Source organism: Chenopodium album, chromosome 16 (genome assembly GCF_948465745.1).
Source record: "Chenopodium album chromosome 16, dcCheAlbu1.1, whole genome shotgun sequence".
Classification (NCBI taxonomy): Eukaryota; Viridiplantae; Streptophyta; class Magnoliopsida; order Caryophyllales; family Amaranthaceae; genus Chenopodium; species Chenopodium album.
Window position 1 is genome coordinate 25671162 of NC_137849.1, and position 19642 is coordinate 25690803.

At 31.3% G+C, this 19642-nt stretch overlaps 1 protein-coding gene across 1 annotated transcript; it reads right to left on the reverse strand.

The window, feature by feature from the left end:
- Nucleotides 1-4298: 4298 nt before the first annotated feature.
- Nucleotides 4299-12695, reverse strand: LOC145586326 (uncharacterized). The gene is made up of 7 exons (XM_081643116.1): nt 12079-12695; nt 11704-11792; nt 11371-11509; nt 6181-6279; nt 5924-6046; nt 5460-5722; nt 4299-4747 (listed from the first exon to the last, which is right to left on the reverse strand). Exons 1-7 carry the CDS (start codon nt 12245-12247, stop codon nt 4637-4639), a joined length of 993 nt encoding a protein of 330 aa, XP_081499242.1. The 5' UTR covers nt 12248-12695; the 3' UTR covers nt 4299-4636.
- Nucleotides 12696-19642: the final 6947 nt, after the last annotated feature.

Genomic DNA, 19642 nt, shown 5'->3' on the forward strand with positions numbered 1-19642 from the left:
GATATTAGCTGATTAGGTCGGGGGTTTTTTTTTAACAATGAAAAAACTTAATGTATGTGCATACATTAAGTTCAATGATGTAATTAAACTTAGTGTAAAGTTTTTGGTTGTATGTATGTGCATACGCAAAGTAATTAAAAGGTTTATTTTTATGTTTTTTATGGGGTCACTTTTTTGCATAAAATGGTGAACTTGTAGCATAGAAAGGGTTACTTCTGTGCGTAGAAAGAATAACTTTATACATGATAAGGGATAATATTGTGAGTACACAGGGTAACTTTTACTTATAGAAAGGGTAACTTTTAAGCAAGAAAAAGGTAGATTTAGTTGTTAGAAAGGGTAACTTTAGCTATGAAAAGGGTCACTTTTATGTAGAAAAATGATCACTTCTATTCATGAAAGAGTCACTTTTATGTATAAAAAGAGTCACTTTTATGTAAATGGTTACTTTTTTATGTGAAAGTGGTCACTTTTCTCTGTTAAAAGGGTCACTTTTTGCTTGGAAAAGGTTCATTTTTTTTTGTTAAAAGGGTCACTTTTGTAGTTTGGATTCTCTGATCTTGATTTAAACGTTTAACTAAATAAAGATATGCTAATAATAGTGTCAATCACATTTTCATTAAACTAGTCATATATTTAAAAAAAATATATATAGTTTAAGAATACAAAGTACATTAATTTTGAAAAAAAAAATGATCTAAAAATGTTCCTAAAAGAGTCTCAAATTAGGTGTTTTAGATCCAAATTCTCAAATAGTGTCACTCTTGCTCTCATGTATATAGTTTACTTGATGTGCAGACCATGGCTTGTCTTCCAGGGCTACTTGATAAAGTAGACATTCTTCATTTCTTCCTATCATTTGAACAGTTTTTGCCATAGAGTATCCAAACTCCTCTTCAAAATCTCTAAAGAGTGAAAAAATGAAAACCTGTTCACCAAAATCATTTAGCTACATTTAAGCTGCTATAATTATCTAAAAAAGTTCCTAAAAGAGTCTCAAATTAGGTGTTTTAGATCCAAATTCTGAATGTGGAGGTGGCAGTGTTGGTTTTCTTTTTCTCTTGCTTTTTTCAAGACCTCCTTTTACTCTCTTGCTTCTTCCTTTTGTTACAGCCCTTTTTGGATCAAGTATTGTTGGTACACTTGTGCTTGTACTCGATGCCGAAGAAACATCATTATTGCTGTCTGCCACATCAGGAATATTAGAAGCAGCTTCTGCACTTTCTCTCTGAGCAGCACTAGCAAGTAAGTCTACCACCATTTTAAGACTGTTTCTGAAGCTTTCTTCTATAAATTCTCTTGTCTCTTCATTTTCTTGAATCTTTAAGATTAGAATGTAGAATTTCCTTATCATTGTTTGTCTCCATGGAATATATTGTTGTGTAGGATCCTGATTCTTCAACCTATCCCATGCCTCTGTTTTTGCAAACTTTGTCCATCTTTTTGAAACATACTTGTCTGGTATTCTTGTTACTGAATGCAAGTGTAGAATTCTGATGCAATGATAACATAACCATCCAGATGCTTTAAAATTTTTGCAAGTACACCATACACTCTAGCTCTCATGTATATAGTTTACTTGATGTGCAGACCATGGCTTGTCTTCCAGGGCTACCTGATAAAGTAGACATTCTTCATTTCTTCCTACCATTTGAACAGTTGTTGCCATAGAGTATCCAAACTCCTCTTCAAAATCTCTAAAGAGTGACAAAGTGAAAACCTGTTCACCAAAATCATTTAGCTACATTTAAACTGCTATAATTTATGTGTAATTTATGTACTTATCAGTTAACTTTTTACCTGTGCAACATGCTTTAGCATTCCAGACAGTGGCAATGAAGTGAATGCTATTGACTTGCTACAGGTAAACTCATCATATTTCTCTGTGCTTCTCCAACGATTGGTTGTCTTCTTAAATATGGTATAAAATTCTGTCAAGGTAGTTTCTTTACTTGCTCTGAATCCTATTGCATGATTAGTGCTTTCACTCCTTTGTGACGATAAGATTCCTGCTGAAAAGAAATCTCTACTAAGGGCAGGACACCATTTCTCTTTCAACTCGTACACTCTTTGGTACCAAGAGTGTGCTGTCAACTCATATTTCTGCATCAATGCCTGCCATTTTGCTTTAAATTCTTGTTCTGTCACACACATCTTTAAGCACTGGTTGAATGCATACTTGAATCTGTAAAATGGAAAACATTATTGTTAGAGTTTAAAATCTGTAAAATGTCAATATAAATCTTTTACCTACTCAATTGCATTTGCCATTGCTTGGTCCTGATCAGTGAATATTGAAGTTGGTGTTCTATTCTCCATAGCTTTCAATAAGGTTTCTAGTAGCCACACAAATGAATCTGTTTTTTCATCCCCAATAAAAGCACATACAAACATACAATTATGCTAGTGATTATTTATTCCAACAAATGGAGCACATATAAGACTATATCTGTTGGTTCTGTATGTTGTATCAAAGACAAGCACATCTCCATATATCCTATAGTCTTATAGCATCATTGAATCTCTCCAAAAGATATTGGAAATTCTTCCTTCTTTGTCAAACTTCACTCTAAAAAAGAAGTTTGGATCCGCTGATTGTTCCTGATTTAAAATGTTCACTAAAGTTTGAGCATCTCCAGCCTCAATTTGTTCCATTCTTAACCTTGAGCAGAAATTCAGGTGATCTACAACACTATGACCTACATTTTGTTCTCCTCCAGCCTTTGTAGCCATGTAATTGTAAGTGTCCATTGTAGTTAGACTTGAAGATTTCATTGTTTTGATTGCTTCAGCTTTTTCTTCTGTCATTTTTCTTTTAGAACGATGCAAATAATGCCACCGTGACCTTGTTAGCTCATGGTTATGCTAAATAACATGAGCCACTACCTCAAACTGTCCTTCTTTATTCACTTTTGCTCTTATGCATGCCTTGCAATTCGATCTTGTAATGGCTACTTGTCTTGGCTTTCTTGTTTTTATATTCAATCCTCTTCATCAACCATTTCAACTAACTTTGTTTTCTTGTCACCTGAATTTCTCTTTCCTTCAGCAGAACACACATAATTTTTCTCAGTTACTATTTTTGTGTGTGTCTTGTATCTAGTTGTATGCTTTCGTATTGAAAACCCCAGTATAGTATCATGTTTTTCATACAATTCCAAAATTTCTTCAAAAGTTTCTCTTACCACACCAAGAAATGAACCTCTAAGATCTAAACCAGAAGCATGAATTGGATTTGTATCTGTGATTTAATACAGATATATCAGATAATAACCATAGGTAGCATATCATTCAAATTGGAGACAACAAAAGGGTAACATTTGTTCGAAAATAGGGTCACTTTTATGCATGAAAAGGGTAACATTAGGGCATACAAAGGGTTACTTTTTGCATACAATCTGAATTTTCTGCATACAATCTTAGGGTAACATTTGTGCATAAATAGGGTCACTTTTATGCATGAAAATGGTAACTTTAAGGCATACAAAGGGTTACTTTTTGCATACAATCTGAAAAGTTTATAGAAATTACCTTCAGTTGCATTTGATTTGGTTGTTTGTTCTGAATTTGAATCAATTGATTTGCCAGGAACCACTTGATTTTCTGCATTGTCAATTGCTTCTTCTGCATTCTCAATTGCTTCTTCGGCATTGTTAATTGCTTCTTCTGCATCGTCTCCATTATTTGGATTGTTGAATATTGGTACGAATTCATCTCCAAAACTCTTAGTTTCTTCTTCTTCTATAATCGATCAATTTAAATCGATTTCAAATTCAGTTTCAATTTGCCTCTGTTTTTGTAGCAATTCGTGGATGAGATTGCTACAATTTGTGGTATCGAAAGTCGAATTCTCCATTGATGATCGAATTCTGCAATTTGTAAGTTTTCTCACTTTCTCTGTCCTTAATTGATGATCGAATTTTTCAATTTGTGCGTTTTTTCACCTTTTTTGTTCTCAATTGATGATCGATTTCTGCAATTTTTGCGTTTTCACACTCTCTCTCCTCAATTGATGATCGAGAGCTGCGTTTTCTCACTTTCTCTCTCCTCCATTGTTGTTCTGCGTTTTTTTTGATTTTGAGGTATGAAATTCCGCGATTTTATTAAAAAAAAAAAAAAAAAAAAAAAAAAAAAAAAAAAACTAGTAAATGAGTGGCACATGCAAACAGTCCGATGTACAGTAAAAATACTTTACACCAGGTGCATGCAAAAGGGATTGAGTCTGAATTACTGTTGTTTGGATGATAATATGGAATCATAAGATCTGACAATTGGCTACTTGACAAGGAAACCAAAAGTGAAAGAATTGCGCAACAGATCTTATATATCTTCAAAATGTCTTACAATGAACAATTTCAAGTAAAAGTGTAACAACCCTCTAAAAGGGTGCCATGATTCAAATTTAAAGAACCAGCACCAGTAAACCACCAAGCCATGAGTTAACAAAAATTGACTCAGAAACCAAAGAAGCCCGGACAATTGTAGTTCAAAAGCCGTCACTGAATCTAACAAGAGTGAAGCGAAATTTTCCAACAAAGCAGCAGCAGATGGTCTCTATTTTGACAATTTGCTGAAGATTGTGTACTGCTAAGCCTGCTCCAATTCGTTGCATACCTTGCTGTATCCAATTCCCCAATCATGCACTCAACACCCCAGAAACCCATGGAACAACCAGAGGTGCTCCTGGGTGAGAACTTCTATATGATTCAGAATACTTGTCTTTGAAATTCAATTTGGGTTTTTCTGACTGCAAAACCAAGAAGCATGAAATAAGTTACTACAAACAGCAGAGTGCTTAAATATGCTAGGAAAAACAATGAACAGCCTAAAATATGCTATTTATACGCCTAAAACTTCTTCTCCAATAAACTTACAAAGAGTATTAGATTTAACAATCCCTCACAAGTTCATAAATCATAACAATAAAATGTCATTGTGAAAAGTATTAGAAAAGTTCTCCCTCCCCCAATAAACTTCTTACTATCACTTCGGTCTGTCCCAAAATAATCTTTCTGTTACCAAAGAATTAACTCTGCCATGCGTTAAGGCCCGACTTTTACTCCGCCACATTAACCCTTTTTCTCTCGTAATTTTTAACTATTTCTAATATGCAATTGGTTCAGCCCTACTATCTCCTTGATCACCCTGCCAAAGGCTGACAGGAAGATTAATATAGGGAAGGAGCAAATGAACAAAAAATACCAAGTAGGTAATTTTGAGTTAAGAGCAAATGAAAAAGAGAATAAAACAACACTACTGAAAATTTAAGGACCCTGTTCATTTAAGACCTTTACAAAAATAAATAAATAAATAAATAAAAATGATAATATCAAACCAAATTCTGTACATCAAAGCACCAAAGGATATGTCAACTTAGAAAATTTGCCAGTTGAGAGTTCGAATGCATCTTGTTTTCAGCTTTAAGAATAGCAATAAAATCACAATGCAAAGGCACTTACAAATTTCAGCCAGCACTCCTGATGCTTATGTTCATAGATGTCTGGAGAATAACAACCTGCTTCAGATGGGCAATAAACCCATACATTGCATTTCATTTCACCAGGCTTCGCTCGACTTGCCTGATCGAAGCAAGCCTGGCAACAGTCAGCAGCACTCTCTTTGTGATGGGTTAGACCCCATTTAACAGCAACCCCATCATAATCTGTATGAAGTTCAGCGTGACACTCGGGAGGAACAGGCCTTCCAGCTAAAAGGTCTTCTTCTGTATATGTAATTGTATGTCTTAGGTATTCACTCATTAAACCAACAGAATAATAATACAATTCTACCTATACGGAGTAGTACAATTTTTAAACCAAAAGATATTATATTGATATGACAATAAAAGAAAAGGCAACAAATACACAAAAGACAAAAGGCAAAGTTAGAATTAGTTCGACTGAGTGTCAGATTGATCATTTACCGAGCTCATCTATTCCAGGAGGCTTATCGTCATGCTCCTTGTGAATGACTGCAGGTGGTATCCACAGCCCAATTACTTCCATAAATGAAGACCAACTTGATTCCATGGCCTCAACTAGCAATGCTACATTGAACACAATTAAACAAGAAGTTAACGAGGCAATCAGTATGATATTGCAAATATGTAAAATCGACAAACTATGAACAATTTAACAAAAAGAAAACCAAAAAGCACATTCAGAGGAAAGAAAGTCTCACCAGCATCATCGGATGAAATCGTCAAGGTAACATTCTGTTCACCAAGGATCAGTAGTCTTGCTTCATGCAATTTAGCGTCCCGCCAGTTTTCAACTGCTTCTGTAGTCATAAAGTGAGCAAAAGGTATATTAGAGGAAGCAACTGCATCATAAACACAACTTTGAACCCTTAATAATCACAACAGACCACAACATTAACAGGGGTAAGTGTACTCTCAATCAGTGAAGATCAAAAAGATTAAAACACATAAAGCAAGGGCATGCCAGAGGAAATTGATCGCATATCATATTCTCTTAAATTTCATATTTGATGATTATAAGCTTCACAGACAACAATTCCAACTGTGCTGACCTCAACTATCCAAGTTTATGATCTGACAATGAAGCAAAATTTAAGAATCCACCAAGAAGCAAGAACATTCATATACAAGACTCTAACCTGAGGATAAAGCAAGCTTTAGGATCTTCTCTCACATTTATATACCTCGCAAAGTCATAAAAGTTTTCCTTTAAAATAAATAATATTGCGAAAGCTTATGGGGTTATCTTTAAGAAAACACTTTAAGCTATCATGGGTGCTGATAATCATATACCTTGAAAAACCACATTGTCTGCGTTTGTTTCACATGCCACTGGGCTGAATACTAATATTTCCACCATTCCTGAAAGTTTGACTCACTACTCTTGTGGGCAAAGCAAAACAACTTTGACAGTTATAATTTATATGAAAGAAAAATATTAGAATGTGGAATCTTGTTAGATTCATCTCAGCATAAAACTTAAAATTTTGAACTTTATTTATTTATACTTAGTGTAATTTTTAATTATACATAGTTGAAACAGCTAACGGCCAAAGGTACACATAGGAGACCCATGTAAAAGCTAGATTGTATAGGCAGACTTCTAATATGGCACAAAAATCAAAAGACTAGTGAAATAAACACTTCAAGGGTTCCATAGCTAGGGTATAGTTTATCCGATTTCAGACATCTATCAAATTAATATATTCCAACCAAGAAGAGAAAAAAGAACAGCATCATGATTGAAAGTTTTCTCAGAGAAGAATATACCAGGCCAGCCAGTATGTTATAATGGCAGCCATGGGAAGATCAGAGCTTCCATCAAATAACAGAAATGCCAGCTAGAGGACCTAGAACTCTAGAAGCTCCATGTTGCTCTATTTAAGAAACAGCTTACTGAATTGGATCTTTCACTTTTGGAGAAAGTTTTAGAAAGAAAGAATGTCAGCATCTACATTAACCCAGTACCTCCAAAGAAACTCCCGTTCAGACATATTATAGTATGGGATGTATGCGACCTACCTTCATGACAGCAAAGAAGCTATATCATTGGGAGCTGTGATTTTAAAACCAAAACTCTGGACATTTGCTATTTTACAATCAATAAAAAGTGCATTATTTAATGAGCCACTTTGACACTAGTCCAAATCAAAGTAAAAAACACTAGACATATTGGCTCCATTGAAAATGGTCAGAAGAGAATCATACTTTAATGAAGGTAATTCTTCTTCCTCTTTAACTGGTGACCTTAGATCTGTGAGTGTCATTTAGGGGAAACTCTGGTGTCAATGCATGGACCGTGATTGGAAAATTCTAATGATAAAGTAAAATTGCTACTGAGTTTGTTATTGCTACTGATTGGAAAATTTAATGATAAACTCTGGTGTCAAAGCTCATATTGCTACTGATACTGTTATGTGAAATAAAATATGAAAAACAAATTGCAATAAAAATTGGCGGGATGTAGACAATCTCATCATCGATGTTGCACCGGTGTTTATGGAGAGAGAAGGGAGGGAGGTATATATAAGAGACAATCTCATTCTCAAAACATTTGGAGAATTTTGGAACAAATAGAAAGAGAAGATAAGCAATGTTACTCTAACTCTCTATTACACCTAGAGTACTTTGACACGGATTTGAAAACTTGACAAGTCATTAAGACTACAATTATGAAATTTTAATAATAAATAGCCAAGTTCTGGGATACATAGTCTGACATGAGTATGCAAAATCATACAAGATAGAAGATAAAGTAAACAAGGTATATGTATATTTATGACATGAGTATGCAAAATCGTACAACATAGAAGATAAAGTAAACAAGGTATATATATATATATGCCTATAAAATCAATCAAGTGAGATCAAACACATCTTATCCCTTTATGAGTATTTATCTTGGGACTTCTAATATTTAGTTATATTCGGTTTTGTTATTGGTCATTCTTAGCTTCCTAAATGTGTCAACTTCCTCAGCAAGATGTAATTTCTAATTTGCATGGTACTACACATTAGTTTTGTCCCTATACTTGTGCCTTCTAGGGAAAGGATCTCCATGTTTCCAAATTGTGGATCAAGACATGTCAAACAACTGAACGTACCCATAGCCGACCCCAAATCCACATCTAGGAGGCATTAGATAAGATGAGACTCATGCATACATGCACAATGATGACGTAGACGCTAGCAGATCAGCAGATTATATTATGGTTCAATTTAGCAGTAGATGTGTAAGACTGAAAGGCAGGTATCACTTGACCAGTAAGAATGTTTCTGAAGTGAAGCAGGTGTAGGTGAAAAAAGCTACATATTTAAGCAAATAGCTGCTGATGCTGCCCATCAATCCACCATTTCATGAGCAGGAGAGGCCTGAGCCTACAGTTATGTGAATCTTTACCAAAGCTATTGAATACTGTTGATACAGGAAGGAAATGACTTATAACTTCTCCATGACAGAAGAAGTTTGTGGCAGAAACTGATGCTCCTAGGGAAAGATTCTTGACGATGAACGGAACTTAAACAGCGCAGATGCCTACGTCTTCTAAATCAGATGGTCGTTTAGAAAAGTCGAAAATGTTCCGATAAAATTTTATGAGGCCATGGTAGTTGGGTACACTACATGAACCCCCCTCCTCCCCCTCTTCTTCCTGAAGCTATTGTTATCTTACAGCTATATGTTTGTCAATTCCAACACTTGACTTAAGGCCAGAAATGCACATAAAACAGTGTAACATACTGCTCTTTTATTCACTATTACCATATCAATTTTTTTTTTGAAAACAAATTAAAACATTGGGGTTTGTTGTTTTTTTAAGATTGATAATTGGCTGTCTAGATAGTCAATTAAAAGGTGAATTTAAGCAATCAATGGATCAATTAAATTTTATGAGGGTTAAAACCACTATTCCGAGATACCTTACCAAACAAGCATATGCCACTAGAAAGGAAGAATATGTAGTTATCAAATTGCACATTCAATCAGCAAAAATTACAATTTAGCAGCTCATTTTAGACCACAATAGATTCAGCTGAGATTTTCTAGAACGACAAAAATCATGGATCTAGTGCTGAGGCAAGGAGCTAAATTAGTCTTATCTCTTAATACAACCTGATTTAGCTACTGCACACTGTTCCTTGGAAGTTAATAAATACAGTGGTCTAAACTCTTAAGATCAGTAAAGCAATTGATAACAGCATAGGTAATTACACTTAACTGCTGATATTTTTTTGTCAGATCAAAGCATAGCATGTCTCATTTTATTCCAACATAAAAAGTTTAAGATAGATACAGGAGTGAATTATAAAATTCCTTACACATCTTGCCTGTGAGATTTTAGCAAATGTCCCAACAAGCAGGAATAGATCTTATTTATATCTAACATTCTAACCACCACCAAAATTGTTTAAATCCCACCCAATTTTAGCAGAAGCAAAAAAGTCTCTGATGGAAAACTTTTCAGACTGGATTACGAAGGGCTCAAAAATTGATTAAACTGTCCTATACATCTTTTTCACATTAAGTAAACGGCAGGAGTCCTTTTGGATGAAGGTTTCATCAGAAATTACTCCCATGCAACAGAGGAATAAGGCCAGAATTCCTCATGAAGTCAAAATTACAGAGACATCTAACTCCTAAATCCCAATCTTGACAAGAGCCTATTAGGGAAAAGTGGACAAATTTTCGAAACGGTTCATATCTATGAGCTATATCTGCAGCAAATGAGACTAAAGTATGACTGATGACAAAGTTCTATACAGTGTATACAAAGAAGTGCCTAGGGCACAGGCAATAGAGTAAAGTGCCTTTATTGGCCTTGGTGAGGAGATGCAATTTTTTATACATTTAATTCAATGTCAGTAAACAGAGCAGACAAAAAGCAGCTGCAAGCTTAGGTTAATTGGATTTGCTCCACTGTGATAAAGCTATGTTAACACCAGTCAAGGCCATATTATTAGAGCAAAAGGTAAACCAATGAAAGAACTTGGTATTCAAGTTAGAGAAAATAAGTAGATTCACAATAATTCAATTATAACTAGAAGCTAACATAACTAATATATAGTAGCTAACATAGTAACAATGAATTAATTCCTCCACCCTCCTGATCCCTGGTTCTCTCCTTGTTGGTATGTAAATGTTGTTTTCCTGTTGTGATTTGTGAATAGTGCTTTTCTTCTCTCCTTTTTAATAACTCAATGAGAACTCCTTAGACGTGGACAGGCAAATGACAAAAGAACAGACATAAGCACATAATAGAAAAGACGTTCTAACAGCAAGTCACCAATGTTGCATTACATAACAGACGACGCGGTGAGGATGTGGATTCCTGCAGCAGGCAAATCACTGGAAACAGTGGAAAGTGAGATGGAAGAAAGGGGAGAAACTCTGCATCAAGGAAGGCAAGATCCAGATTGATGAAAGGGGGACAGAATCAAGATCCAACAGCATGGTCTGGCAGTGTAGCCAGGGTCCTGGCAATGGTGTTTTAAAAATTCATTTTGATGGGGCATAGAAGCGAAGCAACCAGAATGAGTGAATGACAAAGGATCGTGGAGAGAACATTAACTACCCGTGCCGAGCTGAAGCTCTGACAGCACTTCATGCTTTAGAGAACATTGACTCCATCTGCACTGAAGTTATTTTGCTCACCAACTCAACAAGATTATGCCACACATTTAAGAATGTACAGAGTCCAATTCAGAGTCCAGTGCATAAAGATGGGAAAAGGGACAAATTGCACCAATAATTTCCGAACACAGGCACATTTAACAAGCAATGCTACATGCCAATCCTTGCAAGGGAATTTTTCTACGTAGTATCTATCCGTTCAAATGCAACACCAAATATGAAGAAGAGATTAAAATTGACAATGAAGACGAGTAACACCAACCTCTTTGCTCGGTCGTATTAGCTTTAGCAGGTAGGGTTTTGAGCTGTTGCAGGATCTCATCTCGAATCATCTGCTTCAAATGTAGTGGTAATTTTGTGATCCTTTTTTGTTCAGCCAATACTGCTGTAAAATTCTCAACCTTCATAACAATCAAAAAAATCAACATCAGTCGCAAATTCAACAGACAGAAGATACTTTCTCAGTAGATAACATTCTTAACCCTCACATTAAAACCCAAATAACACCAAAACTTCCCACAGAAACTTAAAACACAGTTTCAAAATCAGCAAAACAAAGAACCAACCAAATTCAAGATCAAAAACCAATCCTTACCACTTTGACAAGCTCAATAGGCTCTGCTGCTTTCCTAATCCGAACCGACTCCTCCATTCTCCTCAATTGATCTGGGGTGTGCTTAACAACTGATCATAAAAACAAAAACAACCCTTCAATCAATATCCACTATTCTAACACCACATAATCAAATCAGCTCATAAAACCTTCATCAAATCATGCAACAACACTAAAATTCATAAACTCGAAACCAGTTCCATCAAAAACAACCACTCCACCGTTGACCAAAATCATCAAACACCATATATATAATAAATACATACATACACAAATCGATAAATAACATTCTAGTAATCAAAAGTCCAACACAAGTATAATAATAATTATAATAATCATAGAGAAAGATGAACTTACTATCTTGTGAAGAAGTATTAGCATTGGAGTAGTTATAAACAGAGCTGTAAAGGCAATGAAGAACATAAAGAGCAACAACAATATTAATTGAGCAAACAATTAAAGTAATCTTCTTATAAGAACAACCCCATTTCCCTCTTCCATGATTCCCCCAATCTATTCTCGCCATTTTTCCACCTTCTTCTTCAACACCCTTTCCTCCATACCACCATCTCTTTCTCTCTCTTCAATTTTCAATGATTTGGGGTGCAAATTTTTACAGATTTTTGGCAAATTTGGATTCTGGGTATTTCAGATCGAAGTTTAAATTGCTCAAATTTGGCAAAAAGTTGGAGAATCTGCAAAAAGATAGCACAGATGAGCTGAACAAGAACAGTAAAGTGGGTGTTGTTTGTTTGTAGTAGTTGTAATTTACTAGTAATAAGTAGTAGATCAGTGCTAAATCCAGGGTATAAGGATTTAAGAGATTGGATTAATGTCGGAATTTGCGGGCTTCTGTAAAAATTAGAGTATCTATTAGGTGAATTATGAGCACCATTTTAGGCCAAACACCTTGATTTTCTTGCTTTGCCCCACATTACTTAATAAATAATTTTGAAACTTTTTGAAATAATATGAATTTTTGCTTTTTAGGGGAATTTTCTAAAATTAATATTTGGCAATTGGGTTGTGGCGATTGTCGACTGCTGAGCTATGGTGGATTGGTGGATGGGTGAGTGCTGGTAGTCGTTTTTTTTTTTTTTTTTTTTCTCTCTCTCTCTCACCTGATTTACTCTTTGGGCTAATTCGAATTTGAAATTCAGTTTTGAGTCGTTTATTATTTGCTAGCCAAAAGTTTATTTGTTTTCTTTATTAGAAAATTCGAGTTTATAAGTCGTATTTATAAATTTTATAAAACTGGGTACTTATGGTCCTTTAGAATATTTAAGTTAACTCCAAAATAATTAATTTGTGTTAATGGAGTCATCATTTGATTCAATTCTATGTATTTGTTAATTTAGATTTCATTTGTAGATGTCGTATGGCTTTTTATTAATGAATTGATTTGTTTCAAAAATAAAAAATAAAATATATATATATATAGTGCCCGTGTAATGCACAATTTATAAATCAAATTATTAATAATTTTTGAAAAAAAATTATTAATCCCGTAGGCAAAAAAAAAAAAAAAAAACCTCTGTTTAATATAATTTGCAATAATTAAACACTTTGCACTCACATTTTATGTCAAATCATTGCAAATAATATGAAATTGGGGTAGTAAAGATAATTCAATTAGTAATAAAGGGCTCATTTTCACTAAAAAAATTAATTATTAAATTTTGTTTAGTCGCGATAATGGTTGGTACATACAAAAATTAAGAAACGTAATTTGAATGGTATTTTATGTCATTTCTATTTCTTTTATTTATTCCCTTTTTATATAATATTACTAGATAATGCCCGAGCCATGCTCGGGTCTTATATTAATATTGAGTATTAATTAAAACACAGAAGTCTCTATATAAATATAAGCCAATAGTCAACTTTTTAAAAAAAAAATAAAAATATAAGTCAATAGTCAACCACAAATAAATAAATAAATAAATAAATAAATAATGAAGTTTATAAATAAATTAATGATTTTGAAAAAAAAAAAAGTAATATTGTTTTGGAAGGAAGAATCCCACCAAAAATTATCTCACTTTAGTACGTACTATATTAGTCCCGTGCGATGCACGATTTGAACAAATAAATTTTCTATATTTGTTTATTTTTTCATATCAAAATTAAAAGCGAAAAAATCTCAAAACAAATAATACATCAAATATTAAAAGAAAAAAAAATAAAGCTCATATAAAAATTGAATGATGAAAGCAATATTTGAGGAAGAAAAATTAAATTATTATTGTTAGAGAGAATAGATTGTTTTTCATAAATTGATATTAATAATAATATAGTTTACCAAAATTTTAATAAAAAAAAATTATAAAAAGATGACATTATTTATAGTTTTGGAGGGAAAATTTTTAATGATAGCATGACATGTGTTAAAATTTTGAATAGGATGATGTCAACGGTTGCTATTAATAAATAATGAAGTATATAAATAAATTAATGATTTTGAAAAAAAAAAAGTATTAATGTTTTGGGGGAAGAATCCCACCAAAAATTATCTCACTTTAGTATGTACTATATTAGTCCCGTGCGATGCACAATTTGAACAAATAAATTTTCTATATTTGTTTATTTTTTCATATCAAAATTAAAAGCGAAAAAATCTCAAAACAAATAATACATCAAATATTAAAAGAAAAAAAAATAAAGCTCGTATAAAAATTGATTGATGAAAGAAATATTTGAGGAAGAAAAATTAAATTATTATTGGCAGAGAGAATAGATTGTTTTTCATAAATTGATATTAATAATAATATAGTTTACCAAAATTTTAATAAAAAAAATTATAAAAAAAATGACATCATTTATAGTTTTGGAGGGAAAATTTTTAATGACAGCATGACATGTGTTAAATTTTTGAATACGATGATGTCAGCGGTTGCTATTTTAGTATTATTTATAGATTTTTTAATTGAAATATAAATGATTTATATGCTCACATAACTATATAAGAAAAGTAGATTAATTCATTTTCTACCTCCCATAGATAAAATCTAAAATTTTCTTATCACACCATTCGTTTCAGCAGCTATTCAATCGAATATATTCTTTACTAGTCGTATTCACCAAATCTACAAACACAATAATAACCTTATATTTGACTCACCACTATATACATTTTCCTAAGCAAAACATTGTGTCAAAGACAATTAGATAATATCCACATAACCAATCATTAACTAATTGAATATACAACACAAATATGTAGGTATTGATATTGATAAATTTTATACGAATAAAAGATATGTATTCATATTTTTAAGAATAAAAGATATAATTCATCAACTAACTAATTATCTATTTTTTACGGACATGTATTATTATACAGTAATTATTTAAAGTTTGATATTAGCATTGCATTAGTAAGAAAATATGAAAATTTAAATGGTTATAGGAATAAGAATATTCTTCATATAAATTTCATTAGAAATCTATGTTGATAAAAAAAAATTAAAATTGTTCAAAATCTTTAATTATTATTATTATTATTATATATGCATAAATTATTGGCATAATTATTATTAGGAATATATTGTTTAACTTTTTCTAAGAAAATAGTTACATTATATATAATTTAATTTTACATTAATTTTGTATATTCACAATTTGTAAACTCTATATTAATCTAAAATCACATTAGATATGTAGTCTAAAATTACATTAGATAGGTAGATATAAAGTGTGAAAAAAGATAATGTATGTATATCCTTGAAGTTTAATAAACAAAAATTACACATTCATAAATATATAAACTTTGAAAAAAAAAAATTATCATATTGGAAATCTGATCAATCATTTAGAATCAATCAAATTCAATAAAATATATTTTGAAATCAAAATAATTTATAAAACAGAAACTAACCAAAAATACGCAATAAGATATGTCAAGTCTTTTTTAGGGATTATATATACAGATATAAAATAAGCGAATCATAGAGTGACACTTTTCAGCTACATATTGATTCGTTTGTCTTATAGTGAACCACTAGATTAGGTCCAGTGCCATGCACGGTAATTTCACTATTATTCTATATTCTACATTGTATTTGTAAATAAACAAAATAAATATATTTTATAAAAAAAAATTGTAGACAAAGTATAACCATAATACGTAGTATATATTTTTTCTTCTTAGGGTGTATTCTATTCACCTGATTTTTACTTATCTGGACTTATCTGATCTTATCTGAACTTATTAGCCTTTATTAAAACTTAGTTTAGTTATAAAATGAATTTGGGTAGCTCTGATTAAACCTTATCACAAATTTTCCTGAACTTATCTAATCTGAACTTATTAATCCTTATCAGAACTTATTTTTCTTGAAATAAGTAAATATAAGGTGAATAGAACAGGGTCTTATAAAAGTATATATACAATAAAATGAAACATGAACTATAATGAAAGAGTGAGTGTTGTTCAAATAATATGGTATCGTTTTTCTTCTTATTAACTAAGTATATATTTAAGCATTTTTAAAAGTGTATATTAAGAATTATGGGTAGGAATAATAATTGTGGTTTATATTCTGATCATTAGATTCAAGATTGTGTGTAAATCACTCACTGACCATGTATCTAGTCACAACTAATTGCATTGTATGTCTCTTGTAATCTTGATAGTTTTTTCTAAAAGTATTTTATGTAAATTAATATATTTTGACCAAAACATCTCATTTCATATATATGTCATTCATTTTTACTGATATTGATTAAATATTAGTAAAATTTTGTCAATAATTATTGATAAAAATAATCATAGTTTTCTTCACAAAAAATATTTCTACATTCTCATTTTAATAAATAATTTTATTTTTTCCCTTTCATCATATTTAAAAAAATAAAATAATGTGTATTCCGTAATACTTATACAAAGTAAAAGATATATAATAATATTTTATACAATAAAAGAAAATCTGTGAACATTTTTTTTAGGGAGTGAATCACAATTATATGATTTGGGGAATATGTTTTTTTGGTAAGTAAATCACAATATATAATGTAGTGAGTATTTATACATATTTTATAGTAAGTAATTGATGTTTGCAAAAAAAGGAAAAATAAGTTTTGGAGGGAAAAAAACCGAACCAAGAAATAACACATGTCATTCTTGGTGTCTGTTTAATATTATGTTATTGACTAGCTAAATCTCATGATGGCAAGGTTTTTACAAATTATGTAATAAAAAAAAATGTTAATACTAACCTATGAGGATTTTTCAATTTTAAAAAAAAAAAAATACAACACATGCAGCCTAACTTTTATAGTGAATGTAATATTGAATAGTTTGTTGCCTAAATTTTACAGAGAAATGACATGATAATTTGCTGAGTAGCTTATTTTATCCCCCTCTTAATTAAAAACTAGGTGTGAAGCCCGTGCAAAATACGGCTTTGTTTTTGTTTATTATTATTATTATTATTATTATTATTAAATAAGAATAGAAAAAGTCATTAATACGAAAACATTAATTATTACTGTAATGGACAAGCTATTGCAATTAATTAAAAATTAAGATTCTCTCTTCTTCACCTCTATGTAGAGTACAATTTTATTTTATTTTATATATATATATTTTTTTTTTGTAGTTGTGGTACACTGCCACATATACATGGGCCTCCCGTGAATGATGCTGGTATAATTATTTTATTCCCGTTTCCAACCCCAATTATGTAGTATATAGTATATGTTATTTTTCAGTAGTTGTGGTACATGTAACTTGGGTCTCCGATGAATGTTGGTTACAAGATTATTCTTTTCCACTTTTCAGCCCTAGTAGTATCTTAGTTTACCATTGCATCCCTCATCTCGGTATTGTAAATTTCACCTCTAAGTTGTGGCTGATGTTGTCGGATATCCTCATATCACCATATGGGTCAAGCAAAGGGTATTGTAAAGCCATGTAGGTTGAGTCTTCAACTATGAAAAGAAACCAATTATTATTATTTCTATGTATTGTGTGGTTTTTGTGGTGCATGTATTATAAATTAAATTAATGTCTATATATAAGGAAATACAATAAATTATATCTTCTTAACATAAATCTTATCATTCTTTTAATCTTATTTAATATTTTGAATTGTTATCTATATCATTAATATTTTTATTATTTTTTTAATCTTATATCATTATTTTGAATTGTTATCTATAACTTAGCACATTAATCATTAGCACTTGTATTTTTATATAGATTTTATTAATGGTTTTAAATTGGTTTGTACATAGTATTATCTTTTATTGATTATATATATATATATATATATATATATATATATATATATATATATATATATATATATATATATATATATATATATATATATATATATATATATATATATATATATATATATATATATATATTGCACACCTTTTTTAATTACTTTATTTTCTTAATTTTATCTTTAAAAAATTAAATAATATAAACCATTCTCACTCATGATATTATGCTTCAAAATTATAAAAATAGTATTTTTAATATAATATCTTTTCAATAAATTTTTTTTATGTGATTCATAAGAGTTGAGATATCAATCTTCTTGGAGATAATTTCTTTTGAGTCCACAGAAGCACGTTGTATCTCAACTTTTCCAATAATACTATTTTCCGATTTTTCACTACAATAAAAGAAAACAAAAAAATTATAAAAAAAGATATAAATTATAAGACTCGATGGACCCACCAAAAACAACAAACGAATTTGATTATATCTTTAAACAATAGTGTTAATAGTGAATCATCATACCATGTCAATTTCATGCGTTCCATTGCTATCCCCTTAATCACAATTACAATTTTATTTCACATTCAGTTTCTATTTCTATACACCAGTAACATCAATTTAGTAATAAAAAGCATACGATATGTAAAAAAAAAAAAGGTTTAATCATTTGTATAGATGTTGGTTGATGACAAAGAGGCTAGATTAAAGGAAAATTTGTTGAAAACCATCTTATAAAAACCAAATTTTGTTGAAAACCATTTTATAATTTTTTTTTTTTTTTTTTTTTTTTTTTTTTTTTTTGTCAAAACACACATATTTAAATTTTTTTTTTTGTTAAGTCCCACCACTCCTAGGATTCCAACGATTGACTTACATTTCCGGCGTTGACTAGCATGTGCACCTCACATGACCTACTAAACCCACTTTTTCTTTTATTTTTTTTTTCTCCTTTTCCCTCCATTCACTTCCCCTCTTCATCACTCCTCTGCTTCAATTCGCAAGCAATTACTACTCTTCTGCAAGGAGTCAGCCATGGCAGGAGGCAATTGATGTCATCTATTTGGGTGGTTGAATTACTCAAAAAAAGGTAATTTTTGTAATTTACTTCTCTCTCATTACATGCAATTGAGTTAGGTTTCGTTTTTTTAACAAAATTAACACTGCACTTTTGTTCTTTACAAACAAATGGCCAAAAAAAGGAAACTTGCAGAAGGAAGAAGACATCGTGGGGGTACCAAATACACCATTATACAAATACCCAGATACCAAATTGACTTTTTTCATGGTTGGGTGTCATAGTTAGGTTTTCAATTTAATATATTTAGTTGTTGAAATTGGTGATTATCGAATTCTTTAAATTAATTGTTCAAACTTTGATAAATAAAGAAATTCGAATAAATGGTTGCCTGAATTACGTTTTCCCATTGTGTTTGATGCGATTTTGATGGAGCTTCAATTGAAATTTTCTTTGAGTTGCAGAAAGGAGAAACCCCAATTGCTTGCGAAATAGAAGCGGCGAATAATGAAGAAGGGAAGTGAATGGAGGGAAAAGGGGGAATGATGCAGCTTCAATTGGAATTGGCTCTGAGTTGCAGAAAGGAGAAGCCCCAATTGCTTGCGAATTTAACCAGCAAAATAGCAGAAGCAGGAGTAATGACGAAGAAGGGAAGTGAATGGAGGGAAAAG